The sequence below is a fragment of the Mus caroli genome, unplaced genomic scaffold, assembly GCF_978045245.1.
Source record: "Mus caroli unplaced genomic scaffold, Mus_caroli_1 scaffold_8, whole genome shotgun sequence".
NCBI classification, from domain to species: Eukaryota; Metazoa; Chordata; class Mammalia; order Rodentia; family Muridae; genus Mus; species Mus caroli.
The window spans coordinates 120,110,191-120,132,099 of record NW_028227263.1 but is presented as its reverse complement, the minus strand read 5'-3'; the positions used below and the strand labels follow the sequence as shown (position 1 = coordinate 120,132,099).

Sequence of the window (21,909 nt, the reverse complement as noted above, 5' to 3'; positions counted from 1 at the left end):
CTGACTGGGTCAGCTCTGCCTCACCCTTCACCCCGTGGACCGCAGTGTGTGTGTGTGTGTGTGTGTGTGTGTGTGTGTGGCATGCCATTGGGACTTCCATTCTAAAGGTGACCTTAGAGAAACCAGCAGTGCTTCCTGCACGTCCCAGCAGAGAGGGCTGCCAGCTTCTACAGCTAGAAGCTTTACCTAGGAGTGGCATATTGGCTTAGGCACCTTGTAATCAATCTCTCGGGCCCTGGGCCTGGGAAGAGAGCTCACTCAGTAACGCAGCTGCCCATCTACTGCTGGCTAGTCTAGTCTACTCAGTGACTTCCAGGCCAATGCGAGACTGGCTCAAAGACAAAATGACAGTGCCTGAGGCCGCTCACTGACCTCCACATGTACGAGTGCGCACACTCAGAACTCAGCTGGGTTTGGATCTTGCACAGGTGCCGTGATCCTCACTTGAGTCCCGTGCAAGAGCAGTGTGTGCCTCACCTCTGAGCCCACTCTCCAGCCCCGCAGTCATTCCATTGCAGGAAAATGCTGTCACGTGCCTTGTAAGTCTAGGGTTCAGGCGGCTGAGGCAGGAGGGCACACGTTCCAGGACAGCCTGGATGGAGTCCCTGCTGGGGTGCCGGGGCAGCAGGGAGAGAGCAGACTTTATGAGAACTTGCTTCCGTGGCCAGGGCACAAAAGCACTGCACTCCTTTGCAGGGCTGTGCTCCCTGGGCTCCACTCACAGCCAGCCCAGCTCTCGGCAGACTCAGAACTCTGGCCACAGCCACGAGGGTTTCTATTTCAGGATGGCATAATGCTTTATTCTTCCTGATTGCCCCTGGGCAGCCAGCCCAGAATAATCACACCCCTCTTATATTTCACATAAGGCCAAACACAAAGTAAAATGCTCTTATACCTCATGGTATGTTCCCAAGGGCCCAGACCTCATTCTGTAAGCAGTCTGAGTCCCAACCAGCAAGTGATAGCTTGTGAATTGTAGGCTGGCTTCCCACCCAGGATACCTCCATCACCTGGCTGGGCTGGAAGTAGCCTGTTGGCCATAAAATAAAAATAAGTTCATTATTTTTAAAAAGAAGAGGAAGCTGAGGCTTGTGACCCTGCTTGTGACACTCACTCTGTCTGGTCACTGCCTTCTTTCAGTACAGGAATTGGGTAGGGAAAGGAGACTTTGCATCGATATAATAGGACTTATGGGACATAAGAGTTTCTTTTAATCTTTAAAATGTATTTATTGATTTCTATTATATACATATATACATACATACATACATACATATACGTATTTGTGTGTATATACGTATATGTATGTATGTATTTTTTCAAGACAGTTTCTCTGGCTGTATATGTATTTGTATATGCATATGTATATATGTATTATTTTTTTCAAGACAGTAGTCCTGGCTGTCCTGGAACTCACTTTGTAGACTAGGCTGGCCTTGAACTCATACAGAGATCCACCTGCCTCTGCCTCCCGAGTGCTGGATTAAAGGCGTGCGCCGCCACTGCACAGCACTTTTTAAAATATGGTCTTCCTCTGTAGCTCAGGCTAGCCTGCAACTCATCTAACCTAGGCTGATCTTGACCACTTTTCTCCTTCTTCCTCCTCCTTCTTCCTCCTTCTCCTTCATTACATATACTTATTTATTCATTCTGGGAGGGGATGCACGTGTTTAGAGGTCAGAAGACAGCCTGTAGGGGTGAGTTTAATTTTTCCCCTGTATGGGTTCCAGGGATCAAACTCAAGTCATCAAGTTTAGCAACATGTGCAATTCACCCTTCGAGCTGTCATACCTGCCCTTGTCTGGAACCTCTCGTTTCTCCTGTTTCTGCCTCCAAAGTACTGGGATCGCCCAGTTCCCTTTGGGTCACAAGGAGAAAGTTCAGTAGGGCTTCCTAGGGGCTGAACACTGAGGCCTGGAAGCTTCCATGTCTGTGTCTCACCACCCTTGGGGCCTGACTGATGGCTGATGCCTGCCTGTTCTCTTCCTGCTCCCCCTGTATCTCCTTCATCTGTTCATCATCTCATTCCAGTGTCCTCTCAGTCCAGGGCTCCACCGAACCCCGACCCTAGTCCATTGTACGTAGCCCAGGCTGCCCTATGTAGCTAAGGGTAACCTGAACTCTTGACCATCCACCCCGTCTTCTGGGATTGCAAGCATGGGCTACTGTGCTGGGTTCATCCAGTTCTAGCCTTGATGTCTGGCTGCAAAGGCTTATGATAGCCCCGCTTGTACCCTGAGCGAGAACCATGGAGGGTGGGGCCTGGGAGAAAGGGGTGCAGTCTGAGAAGCGTATTTAACTTTCTTTCCCTGTCTCTTTTCCCCCCCCACCCCGCCCCGTTTCTCTGGACAGTGTCTGAGCCCCTCCTATCTGCCCTTGCGATGTATGGCTGGAGGCTGTGGGCGGCTGCTTAGAGGGCCAGAGAGCTGCTCGCTGGGCTGTGCTCAGGCGACGCAGTGTGCCCTGTGCCTGCGACGACCCCACTGTGGCTGGTGTGCCTGGGGAGGCCAGGATGGGGGTGGCCACTGCATGGAAGGAGGTCTCAGTGGTCCCCGAGATGGTGAGAGAGGTTCCGGGGGCTGGGCATGGTGGTTGGCCAGGGGCACAGAGAACAAGATGGTTCTGAGGTGGGACTCAGAGGTGGTGGGAAGGGCCCAGGGGTCTGGGATAGTCATGAAGAGATCTCCTGGTAAAGGCCTGTGTCCTCTGGGGTCAGGGCTAACGTGTGGACGTCCCGGGGCATCCTGGGCCTTCCTGTCTTGCCCCCCTGAGGACGAGTGTGCAAATGGGCACCATGACTGCAATGAGACCCAGAACTGCCATGACCAGCCCCACGGCTACGAGTGCAGCTGCAAGACAGGCTACACCATGGACAAGTGAGGCTCAGTCGGGGTGACACAAGTCACATGGAAGGAAACAGCCCAGGCTCATGGGCAGGGGCACCGATCTGTGAGATGGGAGGGCAGTTGGCCGACCCAGTGTGCGGGGGACAAAATAGGTAGAGAAGCCAGGAAAGAATGAGTCTCTGGAGGAGCATAGTGGGGGCGGGGTTGGCAGACTCCAGGCCAGCAGCCTGCTGAAAGAGAGTGGGACCGTGGGGGAAGGCTGGGCCCCTGCCCTCATCACTGCTTGTCCCTGCAGTGTGACTGGCGTCTGCCGCCCTGTGTGTGCCCAGGGCTGTGTGAATGGATCCTGTGTGGAACCTGATCACTGCCGCTGTCACTTTGGCTTTGTTGGCCGCAACTGCTCCACAGAGTGTCGCTGCAACCGCCACAGTGAGTGTGCCGGCGTTGGAGCACAGGACCACTGCCTGCTGTGCCGGAACCACACCAAGGTATGGGACCTGCCGCCCAGCCCCTCAGGCCCTGGCCGAACCCGAGCCCCTGAGTCTGCTTAGAAGAGGCCTTTTATTGTTTTTTTAAAGTCTATTTTGGTGGTGCTGGGATGGAACCCAGGGCATTTGACATGCTAGGCAAGTGCTGTACCACTGAGTCACACCCCAGCCCTCGGGCTGAGGCATCTTAAGGCTAATTCCCAGTCCTGAGAAGCCATGGGCAGGGAAGGGGTGGGAGAACCCTATTCTGGGGAGATGTGAAAAGACTTTGGGGACTGTGTAGTAGTAGACAGAATAGCTGGGGAGCCTGGGTGTGTGGACGCCTTTGCTACTTAGGACTTAAGGGCTGGGGCAAGTGAGTGAAGGGTGGGGCTAAACCGCAGCCCAGCTGACAGGGCCAGACCAGGTGCCCAACCCTTGTGTCTCCCTGTCCCATGTTTCCCCAGCCCTTTGGATGGAACTTTCCTTTGTTACTAGGGTAGCCACTGTGAGCAGTGTCTCCCACTGTTCGTGGGTTCAGCTTTGGGCGGTGGGACCTGCCGACCCTGCCATGCCTTCTGTCGCGGGAACAGCCATGTGTGTGTCTCCAGGAAAGAGCTAGAAATGGCCAGAAAGGAGCCAGAGAAGTACTCACTGGATCCAGAGGAGGTGAGGGAATGAAGTCTGCACTCATGAGTCTGAGGAGGAGACTGGGCCTGAGGGAGGAAGACTGGGCCTGCACCCTTGTCCCTGAGGGAGGAAGACTGGGCCTGGACCCTTGTGTCTGGGGGGAGATATAGGGCCTGGACCCCTGTATCTGAAGGAAGAGGTAGGGCCTGGACCCTTGTGTCTGAGGGAGGAAGCTAAGGCCTACACCCCTGTGTCTGAGGGAGAAGGGCTGGCCCATGTCTCTCTGTGCCCTTGTTGGCCAGATTGAAACCTGGGTGGCAGAAGGTCCCAGTGAAGATGAAGCTGTGTGTGTGAACTGTCAGAACAACAGCTACGGGGACAGATGTGAGAGCTGCCTCCACGGCTACTTCCTCCTGGACGGGAAATGTACCAAGTAAGAGGAAGGAGCCTGGCCCTCGCCCTTCTCACCGGGAGTAACCCTGGGAATTAGACCTCCCTTGCCTAGCCCTCTCTTGTCAGAAGCGAATGAAGTTTAAGAAAGCTGGAGGGCGAGCAGTGGGTGGGGAACGTGGGTGGAACCCAGCTGAGAGGTCCCCACATCAGAGGTCTGCAAAAAGGGCTGCAGACAGACCTGGAGGGAGCCTGGTCTCCCGAATCCACAGAAGGCTGCTGAGGAAGGAGGCCTGCCCTTCTGAAACTTCAGAAAACTGGAGACAGTCTGAGCAGATTGTTACTCAAGGACCCCGTGGCTGGGGCAGTGGACTTGACCTCTGAGTCAGAGCATTCACCCCCCTCTCTCCCATTCTCAGGTGCCAGTGTAATGGCCACGCTGACACCTGTAATGAGCAGGATGGAACAGGATGCCCATGTCAGAACAACACAGAGACAGGCACCTGCCAGGGCAGCTCTCCCAGTGACCGCCGAGACTGCTATAAGTACCAGGTGTGTCTGGGAAGCCAGCTCCTGGACTTGGTGCCACAGGAGCAAAGGGCGGAGCTGGGATGAGGGGATCCGGGTCCAGGATCCGGGCTGTGGACCTGGTTTGGGATGGAGGTCATCTTGTACATTGCTGAGCCCCGGGCTGTGGCCCAGAGTCCAGATGCAGGACCTCAGGGGCTCTGACTGTGACAATCACAGACTACAGGTTGCAAAAGCCAGAAACCCACCTTAGAGTAGCTTAGGGGAAAAGCAAATGTTTTGACTCTGAAAACAGGTCTGACTGGGTGCAGTGGCACATGCCAGCTGTCCCAGGGGCTGAGGAGGACCCTGAGTTCAAGGCCAGCCTGGGCAATAGAGGGATACGGTTTCAAAAACAGTAGTCTTACAGTGTGGCTCAGCTGCTGGAGCGCTTGCCTGGTGTGCACGCGCAGCCCTGGCTTTCTCTCCTACACTGCAGAAGCCTAGGGCGGTGGCATTTATGTGACCCCGGCCCTCGGGAGGCAGAGGCAAGAGGATCAGAAGCTACAGAGATATGTGACACCAGCCTGTGCTAAGTGAGATCCTATCTCAACAGAACAGCAACAGGGCCAACAAGAGCCTGTGTGCTCTGGGACCTGCATGTAGGAATGGCTGCATCCAAGAAGTCACAGTGATGTCAGAAATGTCACTGTGACTTGACTCTGCCCTCCCTGTGCCAGCTTTGCTACTTTGGGGAGGTTTTTGTCCCACCTGCCTTTCCCCACCATGTGAAATTCTGGCTGATGAGGGTTCTCATTAATTCTAAACTTAGATTTAAATCCCCCTTGTGAGCCAGGTCTGTGGCTCCAGCCTGTGATCCTAGTTCTTAGGAGGCTGAGGCAGGAGGATTCTGTCAGTACTGGGCCTGCATGGTGCAAGACTTAATCTAGTGAAACCAAACCCAAATCCCCCTTATGCCCATTTCTCATTTCTGAAGCAGGGAGGCTGGCTGACTGCTCTGCCCCACTCCCCCACGCAGCCTCTCTCCAGGCCCAAGGGAACATCTTCCTGTCTCACTGAGGTGTAGCCCCACCCAGACCAGCCTTACCAACCTCCATCCTTCTCATCCTAGACCAGAAAGTTGGCTATACTGCTGTATGATTGAAAGGCTTGCTGGGGATGCCAGTTAGATAGCTCAGTTAGTAAAGTGTCTGCTACCCAAGCTCTAAGACCTAAGTTTATTGCTGGGCATGGTGGCACACACCTTTAGTCCCAGCATTTGGGAAGAAGAGGCAGGTGGATCTCTTTGAGTTTGTGGCCAGCCAGAGACACACAGTCTCAAGAAGACCCAAGTTTGGATCTTCAAATTCACTTGCATATACATGTGCACACACACAAAATATGCTCACATATAAATTACACATGGGCATACATACACATATGCATACATACATACATACATACATAGCTCATTGAGGGCCTGAAAGCATGCCTCTATGATATAAAGTACCTGCCCCAAATCTCCCAGTAAGGGGCTAAGGGTATGGCTCAGTGGTAGAGCCCCTGCCTAGAATCCCCCAGTGAGGGGCTGGGGGCGAGACTCAGTGGTAGAGCCCCTGCCTAGAATCCCCCAGTGAGGGGCTGGGGGCGTGGCTCAGTGGTAGAGCCCCTGCCTAGAATCCCCCAGTGAGGGGCTGGGGGCATGGCTCAGTGGTAGAGCCCCTGCCTAGAATCCCCCAGTGAGGGGCTGGGGGCATGGCTCAGTGGTAGAGCCCCTGCCTAGAATTCCCCACTGAGGGGCTGGGGGCGTGGCTCAGTGGTAGAGCCCCTGCCTAGAATCCACCAGTGAGGGGCTGGGGGCGTGGCTCAGTGGTAGAGCCCCTGCCTAGAATCCCCCAGTGAGGGGCTGGGGGCGTGGCTCAGTGGTAGAGCTGTAAATCCTCCTATATTAGGATTACTGATATGTGTCACTATGCCCAGCAAAAAATGAAACAAAACAAAACACTCTCAATACTTTCAGACACAGCCATTGGCCTTTGCTAGAGTGGGCTGGCGGTCAGTACAGACCTCCTCCAACCCCTCTGTTGGCTGCCCCAAGTAGTGTTTATTTGGTTCTAATAATTATAGCAGTAATAACGAGCCATGTAATAACCACCATGACTAAGTGGTAGACATGGTGACCATGACTGAGGAAGGCCTCTGTAAAAAGGTGACACTTTGGGCTGAAGTGACAGTGTCAGGCAAGTGGACCTGTGGAGCCGCCTAGGCAGGGAGGAGGTGGGCAGGAGATGCTGACCACTCAAATGCTGAGCCACAGGATGTGAATATGATTTCAGTTCCCTGAGCAAACCTTGGTTCCTCTCAGTACAGAGGTTCAGTGAGGTCTGGTCAATGGCAGAGGGCCACACGTGAGGATGTACGGTCAGAACCTCATAGAAGTCTCATGGCTGAGAGCGCCACGCTGGGGTGCAGGTAGGGTGTGCTGGGCACAGTGCCATGACTGGCATTGAGGGTTGCTACACTGAGCTCAGCCCTGATGGCCAACTCCACTCCTGCCCTGTCACAGTGTGCTAAGTGCCGCGAGTCATTCCACGGGAGCCCGCTAGGTGGCCAGCAGTGTTACCGACTCATCTCTGTGGAACAAGAGTGCTGCCTGGACCCCACTTCCCAGACCAACTGCTTCCATGAGCCAAAGCGCCGGGCCCTGGGTCCTGGCCGCACCGTGCTGTTTGGCGTCCAACCCAAGTTCACCAATGTGGACATTCGCCTGACACTAGACGTGACCTTCGGCGCTGTGGACCTCTATGTCTCCACCTCCTATGACACTTTTGTGGTCCGAGTGGCCCCTGACACAGGCGTCCACACTGTGCACATCCAGCCACCTCCACCTCCCCCACCTCCCCCGCCTCCTGCTGATGGTGTACCTCGGGTGGCTGCGGACCTAGGAGGATTGGGGGCTGGAAGTGGGCCAGGATCTCCGGTGGAGCCACGGGTCCGGGAGGTGTGGCCACGGGGCCTGATTACCTACGTCACAGTGACGGAACCCTCGGCAGTGCTGGTGGTCCGCAGTGTGCGGGACAGGCTGGTGATCACCTATCCCCATGAGCACCACGCCCTCAAATCCAGCCGCTTCTACCTGCTGCTGCTGGGTGTAGGAGACCCCAACGGGCCTGGTGCCAACGGCTCGGCAGACTCACAGGGCCTGCTCTTCTTCCGGCAAGACCAGGCCCACATTGACCTGTTCGTCTTCTTCTCTGTCTTCTTTTCCTGCTTCTTCCTCTTCCTCTCACTCTGTGTGCTCCTCTGGAAGGCCAAGCAGGCTCTGGACCAGCGACAAGAGCAGCGCCGGCACCTGCAGGAGATGACCAAGATGGCCAGCCGCCCCTTTGCCAAGGTTACTGTCTGCTTCCCTCCAGACCCTGCAGGCCCAGCACCTGCGTGGAAGCCAGCTGGGCTCCCCCCTCCTGCCTTCCGCCGCTCTGAGCCTTTCCTAGCACCCCTGTTGCTGACAGGAGCCGGGGGTCCCTGGGGACCCATGGGAGGCGGGTGCTGCCCACCAGCCCTCCCTGCCACCACAGCTGGCCTACGAGCTGGACCCATCACCCTTGAGCCCACAGAAGATGGCATGGCTGGTGTGGCCACTCTGCTGCTCCAGCTGCCTGGGGGGCCTCATGCTCCCAATGGGGCCTGCCTTGGGTCAGCCCTCGTCACTCTGCGTCATCGGCTCCATGAGTACTGTGGGGGCAGCGGGGGTGCTGGAGGCAGTGGACACGGGGGTGGTGGAGGCCGGAAGGGACTGTTGAGTCAGGACAATCTCACTAGCATGTCCCTTTGACCTGTCAAGGGCCCTCTTCTACAGCTACCATGTTGCCTGATGGGGCCACTCTGAACTAGAGATCCCCTGGACAGTCTTCAGAAACTACTGGCTCCCTTTTCCCAGGGTTCCCCCTTTGTTCTGCATTTAGCAACTATTTATTACTTTGTGCCTAGCACAGTTGTGGGTACAGAGCAAAGCAGGAGGTGAGAGGAGGTTCCCTCATCTGGTGGGACTTGAGTTCTTGTAGAAGGAGACACGTGCCCACATGCACACACACATACACGCAGTGTGGCACTGAGGTAAAGTTGATGAAGCATTTGGAGGAACTGGGCTGAGAAAGGTGACAGGCAGAGGGAAGATCTTTGGGAAACAAATTCAAGAGTCGAGGGAACTGTAAGACTGAAGGGCCCGAGGCTGGAAGCGGTTTGTCTTATTACAAGAACCAGAAACCTGGCCACTGCAACCCAGATCAAGTGTAGGCTGAGCTGGGTTTTAGTCTCAGGGCAGTGGGCAGCGGTTGGACAATTCTGTGGTGGTAAATGAGGGGCTTCAGCTCTGGGGAGAAGAGTGGGCTGGTGGGCACAGAAGACGCAGCAGGTGGGTAACTGGGCAGGAGGAGGATGAGTGGCAGGATGTGACAGTGGTGCAGATGTTAGGGTAGGGAAGAGGACATATCCAGAATGACCACTTTATGTCCTGGGCTATGGGTGGACAGTGAGGTCGTTACTAATCTGGGGCAGGCTGGAGCTTGTGGGCTTCCAGGCGTGACTGCGGGTTCATACAGGAAGGATCGAGTGCCCTGGGGTGAGTTTAGCGCTGACAAAAGCAGGCAGCTACTGAGAGGACAGGACAGTGCAACCGCCCGCTGTAGGAGCAGCGAGCCGCTGCCAGGCTGGACCAGGGCCACCAGCAGAACCTGGAGATGTAGGCTTATTTAAAGGCAGCCTCAGAGGCAAATCCTTTGCCTGAGATGCCTCACATCTCGCCCTGGCAGGTGTGGGCTGGGAGACCCTGGAGGAGCCATCATTTGGCTTTTTCTCTGGAACTCTGCACAGAGACCACCCCCACCTGGATCTCCATTTTGGACTTAGGAGCTCTCTCCTCCCCCAGTCCTAGGCAGCTGCCTGAGCTTGGGACTCTTGCTTTCCCAAGACTCCCAACTTCTGGCCACTGTTTTGGTCCTGGGGTGGGGGTTGGACCCATCCTCTTCCCCTTGCTGCAGTTACCCCGGTCTGATGTGATCCTGCTAATGTGTGCATGTCAGCAGGGGTCACATCTCTATGATAGGAGGGCAACTGAGGCAAAGAATAAAGCGTGGAGAAGACTTGTGCATCTTAACTTCATCTGTGCAGGGGAGGGAGGGATGGGCTCTGGATGAGTGGAACATGTGTCTTTGTCCTGGCCCCACTTCCAAGATGTGTATCCCGAGCAGGGTTCCACAACAGGATCTCTCATTCCCCAGAAGAGAGATGGCGGGACAATGGGCAGGGACAGTCTTTGAGCCTTTCTTTGTCCCTGCCACAGTTTGGCTCAGGGAGGATCAGACAGTCTGTGTCCCAGTGATTGTCATTAGACAAGAACCCCCCCTGGGGCACAGAACACAGAAACCATTGTTTAAACCGGAGATATTGAGCACGGAGAACTGGTGGTGCTGGTGAGGGCAGAAGCTGCAGGGCCCTGGCAGCTGGGTGTGGATGAGCATCCTCTGAAGTAAACTCAGCATCAAAGACTTGGAATGCCAAAGCCTGGATGCAAGGGCAGATGCCAGCCTGAGATCGCTGGCCTCAGCCTCAACGTGCTGCAGATGCTCAACAGTGCACTTTCTATGTGAGCTTGGCCCCAACACAAGTCACTTGCTTCAGTGCATGGCCACGTGGCTATTGAGTGACATAGTATTTTCAGGCGGTACACTGGCCCCATAAGAGTTTTGCTTTTATGAGCTGATGGTGGCCCTATGAAATGTGAGCATAAACTTGGCTTTAAAAAAATTATGTGTGTGTGTATGTGTGCGTGAGTGTGCATGTGTGTGTGTGTGCTCGAGTGCATGTGGGTGGAGGATGTCAGACCCTCTCTAACTAGAGTTACAGGCAGTTGTGAGCTGCCGTGTGGGCTCTGTGTATCAAACTCCTCCCCAAGAGCAGCCAGAGCTCTTAACCACTGATCCATCTCTTATAGTTTGTTTATTTTACATATTAAGAATTGCTACCCTCAGAGGTGAAAACAGGCTTGAAAGGGTTTATAAACTCACTAAGATAACACAGAAATGGCAAGGTAAAGACTGGATCCCAGGAATTCTGAGACCCAAGCATGTTCTAGTTAGCTCCTTTTGCAGGAAATGCTGCCAGGAGAAGTCAGTGAGTTGAGTTGAGGAGGTGGTAATGAACTTCAGTATGATAAGCTAGCTGATGAGGGACTAGCCTTGGGGGGCCTTTTCCCAAAGGCCCATCTTGTCTCAAGGCCGATGGGAGAACAGGTTATGGGGAATCCAACTCCCTTTGGGCACTGCACATCTGTGGTATGTTCAAGCACAATACCCATACACATGAAATTAAAACTCTCTTTTATAGTGTCTGTAGATACTGACTGAGCAGGGGAGAGCATTGTTTGAAGAGTTTAACTTTTTTTCTTAATATTTTAAAAGTTTTATTTGAGGCAGAGTCTCAATATGCTGCCCAGGCTGCCCTCATACCATGCAGCCTGGGTCTCTTTTAAATTATCTGCCTCAGCATGCAGAGTGCAGGGTTTGCAGCAGGCTTGGGGATCTATCCGTAGACTGTCTGGGTTGGCTCATTTCAGGATGCGGACAGTACTTCAGATAGGCCATCTGCAGCCTCGGGGCTAATGGTTCTACTTTGTGAGGCGCTTCCAGGAAGTAATCTACACGGCCAGTCCTATTAAACCTGTCTTGTCTGATACACCGGAGCCGCCTTTCATGCATCCCATCCCCCCCAGCAAACCTCCCATTGCACCCAGAGTCCTTCCCCGCGACAATAAAAACTTGTAGGTGGGGTTGGTTTTCAGGTTTTTATTGTGGGTGTATTTTTTTGGCGATGGGACAGGGGCAGTGGGACAGGATTTCCAAGGAGTGGCCTCCCAGGGAGGCCAGGCAAGACCAAGGACCAAGGACCAAGACTGTCTTTACTCTCGAATCTTCAGTTCCCGCGCCATCTGACAGAGGGCGCAGGGCAGGCAAAAGGTGAGGGCAGCCCAGTCGTGCCCGACGGAGCCCTGGAGGGTGGGAAAGAGAGAAATTGAGAAAGGTCAGGAGCTTTGTTCTGGGGTTCCAGGTGAAGGTCCCCAGTCTCAACCCCTGTGGTCTGGGATTGGCGCGCACCTGGATGTGGTAGCGCTCCCTCATGCCGGTGCGCAGAGAGTGCAGACCTCCGGGCAGGTAGGGCGCACAGCAGCACTCCCCAAAGTCGTCGGAGATGCGGCAGGCGAGGCACAGCGGGGCGAAAGTGCCGCACAGACCTGGACAGGGCAGAACGGTCAGGTCCCGGGCCTGCTGTGTTTGCCCCCGAGGAGGGCACGTGCGGTGGCACGGAGGGGATGCGGGCTCCAGGAGGACAGTTATAGAGAAGGAAACGAAGACCCAAAGCGATCGGGCTCTGGGTGGGGTGGGTTAGTGGCTGGTTAGGGAGTGGGGTCACCGTGAGGAGGCTCAGGGTTGGATAATGGGATCCCAGGCAGAGTGAAGACTGCAGGAGTGTAGCGTGAGTTTCCCTCCCTCCCCATCTTCCTCGGATACTCACAGACGGGCATGTCGTTGCAACAGTCGGTGAGGCCCGTGTGCCAATCGCTGAGCTGTGTCTGGTAGCAGGTGTTGGCGCACTGAGGCTGACTAGTCACTGGATATGACATGGCTGTGGAAGTAAGAGAAGGGGGATCAACAGGCATCCTGGCAGGACCTTCTGAGCCGCGCCACCCCTGCCGCCCTTCCTTCTGCCGGGCAGTCTGGGCAGGCCACCTGGCCGCCCACTGGAGGAAACATCACTGTACCTCCTCCCCATTCCTATCTGTCACATTCGGTCATCAACACCCCTAGTCTGTCTCTGCTGCTGTTGCCAAACTACACATCTGGTTGAGCCAAAGTCAGGAGGGAAAGTGGGCACCACAGCTGGGCAGAGCCTGGACTTGGCTACACATACCACCACCTCCTCCTCCATGACTGGGCTCCAATATTTCCTGGGGCCTCTGGGGTAGAAGCAAGTGCCATTTGTTTTCGAAGCCATGGTGCCCAGGGGAGGGAGGCAGCCAGGTTCCTGGCACCTAGAGGGTTGCTGGTGCATTCAGTGACCCCACCTTTGCCTTTCACGTGGTCGTGCATCTCAAACTGCATCTTGCTGGCCCTGAGGAGGTGGCTGCTGTGTGAACGGCTGCAGGGGACGGCTACGGCAACAGCAATGTAGTCTGTCCAAGGGATGCTGGATACTAGGCAGGGGAGGGCAAGGGACTAGGGCACTGGGGGAGGCGAACTCTCAGGGGAGGGGGAGGGAGCTGAAGAGAAAGAGGCCAAGTTAACCTGTTTGCTGGGATGGGTAGGTGGGCGAACTACTCGCCCATCGTTTTAACAGCTGCCCGACAGACCCCAGAGGACCCTTCTTGGAGCAGAGGCAGAGTTGGAGAGAGACAAATCCTTGTCCAGCGAGAGCAAAGGCAGCCAGGTATGGCAGAGACAGATGGGAAAGAACTCTGAGCCAGGTGCTCGCAGAGACACTGTGAGACAGCCACAAGCGTGGAACATGGTACCTCTACAAGCTGATTTTACAGAGGGCTATAGGCTCAGAGACAGAAGAGAAATGCCTGATGATAGACCAGTCCAAACAGGCTCTGAGACTGGGTGCTGGGCCCCAGAATTTCTAAATCCAACTCCGTACCAGTCAGGTTGGAAAGGTGAGGCTGGGGAGATGAAGCATTGAGAAAGAATAAGATGATCCCAGTCAGTGACAGTCAGTCAGAGACAGTCAGGGAGCTGTGAGCCAGATAGGCAGAGAACCGAGCGGAGGTGCCTGCCGGAGAGCAGGGACTTAGGGAGGAGACGGTCCTACCTGCAGATCCACGTGAGGGGATAGAGATAGAGGTTCTTGGTGACAGCAGACACTAAGTTCTCAGTGTGAGGCCAGGAGCTGCTTATATGGGCCAGGCCACACAGCCCTGGGCGGGGCTCTGACAGAGATGCCAAGGGAGACTAGCCGGTCTGCCTGACCCTCTTCCCTTCCCCCTGGATTTTCCATCCTCCCTTTCCTCTCTGTTCCCCACACCCCACTTCCCCTCTTGTCTCATCTCTCAGGACTGAAGACCTGCGGCAGAGGTAGAAACAAGAGTGGGAAGAGAGAGAAACGGAGTCAGAGATGGAGAATGGACAGGAAGAAGGAGACTGGGGAAGAGGGAGCAGGGACCCAGGGCAGGGGAGATAGGGAAGATGGGTGACGGGAGATGGGAATTGAGAGGATGAAGACAGGTAGGCATAGATGTTGAGAGACAGAACTGCAAGATCTGGAGAGGCAGGGAGAGAGTGAGGGGTTAGGGAGGGATGCCTGGTGTGTTATTCAGAGTGGGAGCGGGTTCCTCCTCAGTGTACTGTTCAAGACCCGGAGACATGGGGTCAGTGGGGGACAGTCACGTGTTTTAGGGGGCGATTCATGTGAGGACCAAAGTAAATATTGCACCTCATCTCTGCTTCACATGGGAAGGGAGGGGGCTGGGGACTGACAAGAAACCTGGGGGTTGTGTCTGGTCCCAGTTAACACCTGAGTGCGATAGGAGCAGAGATGGGGAGGTCTGGAATGTGAATCTGAGGGAGGAGGTATGGGGCCTAGACTCCTGGGTCTGAAGGGGGAAAGCTGATACTGGAGTCTGAGAGAGGAGGCTGGGATCTGGAACCTGGGTCTGAGGGAAGAGTCTGGATCCATGAACGGAGGGAGGAGGGCTGGGGTCTGGACTCCTTCTGGATCTGAGGGAGGAGGGCTGGGGTTGGGGCTTATGAGTTTGAGGGAGAAGGGCTGAGCCTGGGCCTCTTAATCTAAAAGAGGGTCTAGACTCTGGTGACCCTAGTCTAGGCTGTGTGTTCCTAGAGAGCTAGATCCAAATTCCCAATGAATTCCTCAGGGATTAAGGGACTGGGTCTTGGGTACTTGATTCACCAAAGTTTCCCCTCAACAGGCCTGACAGGGTTGTAGGTGACTCAGTAAGGAAGCGGCATTAGAGTTGGGTGGGGTTCCTACCATGGGTGTCACCCCCAAAATATAGGAGGTACCAGAAAATCGGGGTGTCAACTCTAGGAGAGGTTGTGTCACCACGCCACAGTGTGTGGGGATGAGGGGACAACAAATGGATCACCTGCCAGCCTGGGATCCTGACGGCCTATGACCACAGCTTTCTCCACATATCCAACACTCTGTCTCCTGGCACCACCCAAATGGCCCCAGACATATGGTAGTGAGCATCATTTTGCTTGTGCGTGTCTGTCTTTTGGGGTGAGGCCTACATGCATGGGTGGCATTGCCCACTTCAGCTCTGAGTCCCCATCTACTTATCTTTGCATCTTTATTCCCCCCCCCCCGTTTTTGTTTTGTTTTGGAGACAGGCCCTCACGTCTCCAAGGCTGGCTTCTGACTCACTGTGTAACTGAGGATGGACTTGAACATTTTGCCTTCATCTCCAAGTACTGAGATCATACAAACAGAACTACAGAACCTGGCACTGGGGGTCCAACCCAGGGCCTTGTCTATGCAAGGCAAGCACTCGGCCCAGCGCAGCATCCCCAACTAGCTTCCTTCCTCCCATCTTTTTATTATTATTATTATTATTATTAATAATAATTTTTATTTTGAAGCTGGGTTTTACTCTGTATGTAGTTAGGCTGGCCTCAAACTTAGGGTGATCCTCCTGCCTCAGCCACCTGAGTTCTTGGATTGCAAGCATGAGCTGTCAGACCCCTCACTTCCTCTCCTCATCTTTGCAAGCCCATTTTGACAAGTGTGTGTTTGTGTCCTCATCTCTTGGTCTCCCTCCTCCCAGACCCCGTGCCTGGGTATCCTCATCCTGAGGTCTCTGTCTCACATCACTGTTTCTCTCCCCATCTCTGCCCTTATCCAGGCCTGCTCTCTAGGACATGGCCCCTTCCCCATACCACTCCTGAAAATGGACCGTAAATGACTCAGGACCAGTCATAACTGAGGGCCGTGGGCTCCTCAGATGACTCTCTGAGTCGTCCTTAGGTTGACTGACTGACGTATCCCGATTAGATACAGCCACGGGTGTAGGTGAAGAAACTGAGGCTGGGCAGTTGTGAGGTGGCTTGGCGTGGGGGAGGGGAAAGAGATCCAAGAACGGAGGGGATGAGGTCTGCGGAGCTGGGGAGGACTCATGACCCAGCCAGTAGGTGTTTGACCTTGTCCCCCTTCTGTGGTGGACAGATACATACAGTGTATGCATTAGTTCAGTTTTTAAATATTTAAGATATTTTCTGCGTACAGATTTTTTGGCCTACACGTATGTCTGTGCGCCAGGACTGTGCCTGGTGCTCACATAGGCCAGAAAAGAGTGTTAGAATCTCCCAAGTTTGGATCCTCAAAGACACTTGCATGTACACATGCACATACACAAAATGTACTCACACATTAAAATGAAGTCCAGGTTGTCCTTGAACTTGGAATCTTCCTGCCCTGGCATGAGGACTGGGATTATGGGTGTGCCCCACCACACCAGGTCCAACTGGAATTTCAGAGAGATGATGAATATGTTGTCAATATCCTTACACGAGAATATACTTCTACTAAAACAAAATCTAATTATTTATTGGAATTTCAGATTGCATTGGGCTTCTTGTATTTTATTCAGCATAACTGGAGCTCCTCCTTCAACAACAAAAACCAGTGGGGTTGTGGTACTGCATTCCCAGAACCTGGGTGTCCGGGTCCCAGGTTCCTCCTCCTCACCCTGAGAATGTGCCTGGCACCCAGCCCCCTACCCCCTCAGTACACCAGAGTCTGGGCTTCCCATCTCTGTCCGGAATTCAGGCATCCACATTTGAGCCCAGTTGCCCAACATGGGTTTCACAACTAAGACAGGTTATGCCATCCACAGCGCTGGTGGAACCAGTCTGGCTGAGAGGACAAGTGGTGGGGGCCCCCCTTTCTATCCTAAGCCTACTGCTTCCTTAAGGGCCAACCCAGCAGAACAGGAGGGACTCGGGGAACATTGGGTGTGTTACTTGCTGCCTGGTTTGGGTGTGTTGTATCTCTTTGTGTGGTTATGTGACTGTATGTGACATTATGTGGTTGTATGTGACATTGATAAAGAGGTTCTTTATAAAGGAATTCGTTAGGTATCCCAGGCATGCCTTAGACCCACTAGGTGTCCCACAGCCCTTGAACCCATTACATAGCATGAGCTGGTCTTCCTGCCTCAGCCTCCTAGGTTCTGGGACTATGTTCCTGTACTAGTTCTCTCTCTCTCTCTCTCTCTCTCTCTCTCTCTCTCTCTCTCTCTCTCTCTCTCTCTCTGTTTATCTATCTATCTATCTATCTATCTATCTATCTATCTATCTATCTATTAATTATCTGTTTGTTAGAGGTTTTCAGGACAAAGTGTCACTACTTTAGTGTAAGCTGTTTAACTCTTTATTTTTTTTTTCTACAACAATCATTATTATTGGGCCAGTGAAATGGCTTAGACTGCTTGCTGCCAAGCCTAATGCACAGAATACACATGGTTGAAAGGAACTCCTATAAGTTGTCCTCTGACCTACCTCCACATGCTTGTTATGGCATGTGCACGTGTACACACACACACACACACACACACACACACACACAATTCGGAAAACACAGGGCAACTTTATGGAGTCAGTTTCTGAGGATGGACCCAGGGTCAACTGAGGTCAACTCAGGTCGCTAGGGTCACTCAGCAAGGCTCTTTAAGGGACCAGCAACCTCGCAGACCCTTCTTTGAGCACTGATCTGTCCATTGCCATTGTGGAGCACAACAGACGCGGTGATCTGAGACCTTGGCCTCGATGTCACGGCAGGGACAGTAGATAATTAGGCCTGAGGGAAAGGGGCTGGAAGAGAGAAGGTCATACAACCTTCACAGGATCATCCCAAGACCCTCCCTTGAGACTCCAGCCTCCAGTCCCTCTCGCCCTGGCTCTACGGAACCCAGAAATACGAATGCATTGAAAAGGCAGGCACCGAGGGAGGTGGACTTCCCGTGGTGCAGCTGCTTGTGAGTCAGATGCACGTGCACCCGTAGGTGACCCCAGTAAATGTATCTATTATTTTCCACATTGTTCCTGATAGGATCTCACCTCGGTTCATGTGCACCCTTTCTACCGGGCAGTACATAGATACTTTTCTCGAAAGTTATACAACAAACAGCCAGAACCAGACAGCATAAGGGAGATCTGGAATTTGCTGTACAGTCCAGGTTCATCTTGAATGTTCAGTCTTCTTGCTGTGGCAACGTGTCCAGCTATGATATATCTGCATTTACTGAGAAATAACCTTAGGTAATATACTCTTGAGTTAGGGAACCTGGGTTTTAACCCTAATTACTTATTTATTATGTTTTTAAAAATTCTTGTGTGTTTGTGTGCACAGGTATAGAGGCCAGGACAACTCGAGAGAGTGAGTTCTTTCCCTTTGCCTTGTGGGTCCTAGTGATCAAACACAGGTTGTCAGTCTCCCCTCCCCCCCACAGCCTCTGGCTATAAAAATTAGTCTCTTTGCTTCAGTTTTCCCAATCTAGAAGAATAATTGTTTCAAATAGCATTGCCAAGAGGTTCAAACAGGATGTTTGGGGTGCAAGGCTTGGAGCCGCACAAGGAAACACACACACACACACACACACACACACACACACACACACACACACAAACCCACTGTATTTATGGTAATGATGGGGCAGCTTTATGTGTCCAGCTTGTTGCTGTGGGTACAAGCCAGAACACAACCAAGTGTCTTGCTCATTCTCCCTCCAGGAGGCTTATCAGCAGCTGGTCATGTAATTGCACGACTGGGCTGTATGTTTCCCTTGCGTTGGGAGGAGATTTCTGTCAGTGCAGGTGATTCTGCGATTGTGGGGCTGTTTTTGTTTGTGCTCAGAGGTTATAGGTGCTCCGTGGGTGCTAGCTTAGTAAGACCACACCTAACTTGTTGAGGGCTGGCCTTTTGGTGTGATCTCGCTTGCATCTCTGATGAAGGCACCGGGAGTATGTCTGAAGCTGGAGACTTGAGAACACCTCTTTCAGTTCCTGAGGACTCTAGGAAGCTGAGAGCTCCCAAAATGAGCTCCAGTTTCTCTCTCTCTTTTTTTTTTTTTAAAGATTTATTTATTTATTATATGTAAGTACACTGTAACTGTCTTCAGACACTCCAGAAGAGGGCGCCAGATCTCGTTGCGGATGGTTGTGAGCCACCATGTGGTTGCTGAGATTTGAACTCTGGACCTTCGGAAGAGCAGTCGGGTGCTCTTACCCACTGAGCCATCTCACCAGCCCCCCAGTTTCTCTTTAGTGGGTTTGGTTGGCCCAGTGGTTTGTGGAGAGACAGGGTGAAAGGGCAGGTGGGTGGAGCTTAAGCATGATGGCGCCATTAGAGTAATGGCAGGGTGGGAAGAGCTTCTTGGACAGATGGACAAGTGTTCAAGTGTCTGGAGTGAAATCCACCAGAAAGTTCTTACCGTTCCCAGGAGTACCCTCCTGTGTCCAGAATGTGCGACAGCCACAGTTCTAAGTGATGGAGAAACAGAGACAGGGAGGGAGGGGGCCTGTGCCCAGTCCTCCCTGGGGCATGATCTACCCAGATTAAAGAACAGACGCTGCGGAAAGGCCCCTCCCAGCCTGGGTCACCCCCCCATGAATCATTTTCTTATCGTCCCTTACTGCTATAATGGCATAGTTGCCTCTTCCTAATCACTGTTTTTGACCCCAACTTGGCCCAACACCCACAGTAAGAAGGCTTGAACAAGGCTGAAACCGGGGAGGAAATACCCCGAAGTCTTCATCTCCGGTCCTGCCTCCCCTGAGCCCTGGGAGTCCTAGGCTCTAGCAACTGCTTACCACCTTCCAGAGTCTCGCTCTCAGGCCCCTCCCTTAGTTTACAGTCCATCTTTTCCTGCTCCTTCCTCCGCCTTGTTAATTAATCTCATCTTCTTTTGCGTTCTCTTTACACCTGTATCTTTTTCTTCCCACTTACATCTCTATCTTGATTGTCCTGCGCTGGATCTCAATTTTCTCACTTGTAAAATGGGGATAATAATAATAATAATGGCAACACTAATGATGCACCAATCGCTTAGAACTATGAGGAAAACACCGAATAATTATGTGAAATGCTTTAGTACAGAACCCAGGTCTCAGTAAATTCAAGGCAAGAGAACTGTTATTATTGTTTTATTATTTTTAATCTCTTCTTTGGTATCTTTGTTTTTCTTCTTTGCTTTCATGTTATTCTCAAGTCTCCTCCCCACACGGGCTCCTTCTGCAGGAAGCTCTGTCCCTGGCTTACTTGGCAGGGTCACAAGTAGAAATGACATCCAGACTAAGAGTTCCCCTCCCACCTCCCTTCTAGTACAGGCTCCACCTCAGACTCAGAAAACTTGCCTAGGGGCAAGCCATGACACAATCCCACAAATAGCCTCACAAAATTCTGAAACCCAGATCTGTCATCCAGAGGAGGTAAATCAGAGTGACTCACAGTGGCGTCCAAATACCTGGAACCCAATTTTTTAGATTTCTAATTCTTTGGACATAGTTAGGTTTCTTATTCTCAGACACAAAAACCCTGACGGCTAATCTCTCCCTTCTCAGGTACTAAGTGCCCCGATCTTTTAGGATCAAGGAGTGTGGCTTTCCCGCCCCTCGCCCCCCCACCCCCGACGCAAGGGCTGTTGGGAATGGATGGCTCAGCCCTGGAATCCTAAGCACTCTGGAGGCTAAGGTGAGTTCAAGGCCAGTCTGTGCAACTAAAAGAGTTGAGGTTCAGTGCCCGGTAGTAGAGACCTTGCCTGGCATACGAAAAGCCCTGGGTTCTATCCTCAATACTGGAAAAAGAGGGAGGAGAGGAAAGAAAGTAGAACGCTTGGAAACACCTCAGGTACCAGGGGCCCAAAGCTCTATTCTTGGCCATTCCAACCACGCCTTCAGCCGGCCTGGCTCTCTCCAGAGGACCTGACACTTCTTAGGGGTGCTTTCCTGAATGGGCGGGGCTGCAGTCCATGTAGGACAGCGATAGGCTCCCGGAGACGTCATTCTCCGTTAGTTTCAGCCAATCTGCCAATAGACAAGAAACCTGCCCCATTGGGATCGGTTCGGTTCGACTAAAAGCCGAAGGTACTCGAGAGGAAACCAGCTCTCCTGGTTGGTCCAGGTAAGTCCTTTCCAGAATGACCAGTATTGGGATTTTGCGTACAGCCTGGTGGGAAAACAGCCGGCCTTGTAGCGTAGGGGTGAGGGAGCTTAGTCAGGGCGCCACTGGACTAGCTGAGTTCAGGGATGTGCAACCTTAAAAATGTACCCATCGATTCTACCTTCCTTGCTTGTCCTGCACTTCCCTCCGTTCACTTCCTGCTGTCATGAATTCACTCACGATTCCCTCGTAATGTCATCCACTAACTCAGCGCTCACTCACTCACTCAACCACTCATTACTTAAACAAACATTTCCTGGGCTTTCTGGTGTGCCAGGCTTGATGCTGGGGACTGTGGTGATCAAGATGAGTCAGACCTGGGCGCTGCCCTTCAGGGAGCTCAGGTCAGAGGGGACGACAGGCATTGATGGTCAAGGGTGTGAAGGGGTGGGGGAGGCACAGGAATCGGGGTTGTCATGGTAGGAAAGAATTTCCAGAGGAGGGGCCACTCATTGGAGCTGGCTCTTGGAAGAGTGGTAGGTGGCACAGAGGTTGTGAGAGGGTTTCAGCCTGTGCAAAGGCAGGGAGACCTAGAGGTTCATGAATTGCCGTGCTTAGGTACTTCCAGAAATAGAAGACTCATGCTGTCCTCATAACCACAAGGGGAGCTGTAAGGCAGGAAGAGAATGAGGAGGTGGGCAGCAGCCAGACCTAGGAACTGAACTCTGTCTCCCTGTCTCTGTCTCTCTCACTCTGTGTGTGTGTGTGTGTGTGTGTGTGTGTGTGTATGTGTGTGTGTGTAAAATCATCGACGGTGTTAGTGCCAGGGATGCTAGTTAGCCTAGCTCTGACTGGGCTAGGTTAGAACAGGAACCAGAGCTGGAGATGCCATTAGACCAAGA

At 53.0% G+C, this 21,909-nt stretch overlaps 2 protein-coding genes and 1 long non-coding RNA gene across 3 annotated transcripts in view; 2 read left to right on the top strand and 1 right to left on the bottom strand.

The window, feature by feature from the left end:
• Megf8 (multiple EGF like domains 8) overlaps positions 1-10,704 on the top strand; it is a 52,241-nt gene extending 41,537 nt beyond the window's left edge. The window contains exons 35-41 of the mRNA XM_021166329.3: positions 2,353-2,560; positions 2,717-2,876; positions 3,142-3,334; positions 3,812-3,982; positions 4,246-4,376; positions 4,753-4,885; positions 7,407-10,704. Of these exons, the coding sequence (XP_021021988.1) occupies positions 2,353-2,560; positions 2,717-2,876; positions 3,142-3,334; positions 3,812-3,982; positions 4,246-4,376; positions 4,753-4,885; positions 7,407-8,675 (2,265 nt within the window). The 3' untranslated portion in view covers positions 8,676-10,704. The remainder of the gene's footprint in view (positions 1-2,352; positions 2,561-2,716; positions 2,877-3,141; positions 3,335-3,811; positions 3,983-4,245; positions 4,377-4,752; positions 4,886-7,406) is intronic.
• Positions 10,705-11,795: 1,091 nt separating this feature from the next.
• On the bottom strand, positions 11,796-12,996 carry Cnfn (cornifelin). Its single transcript, XM_021168987.2, has 4 exons — positions 12,960-12,996; positions 12,410-12,520; positions 11,992-12,128; positions 11,796-11,885 (listed from the first exon to the last, which is right to left on the bottom strand). The coding sequence occupies exons 1-4, from the start codon at positions 12,994-12,996 to the stop codon at positions 11,796-11,798; spliced, it is 375 nt and encodes a 124-aa protein (XP_021024646.1).
• A 7,987-nt stretch (positions 12,997-20,983) lies between these two features.
• LOC115031508 (uncharacterized) overlaps positions 20,984-21,909 on the top strand; it is a 151,845-nt gene continuing 150,919 nt past the window's right edge. The window contains exon 1 of the long non-coding RNA XR_015047999.1: positions 20,984-21,028. This is a non-coding gene — a long non-coding RNA (uncharacterized LOC115031508). The remainder of the gene's footprint in view (positions 21,029-21,909) is intronic.

Bases quoted from the DNA above. Each gene is read 5' to 3' on its own strand.
- Cnfn (XM_021168987.2), bottom strand. From the start codon at position 12,996: ATGCAGTTTGAGATGCACGACCACGTGAAAGGCAAAG. The intron at 12,521-12,959 runs GTGGGGTCACTG...TTACTTCCACAG, and splicing joins CGACCACGTGAAAGGCAAAG to CCATGTCATATCCAGTGACT. The intron at 12,129-12,409 runs GTGAGTATCCGA...TGCCCTGTCCAG, and splicing joins TTGCAACGACATGCCCGTCT to GTCTGTGCGGCACTTTCGCC.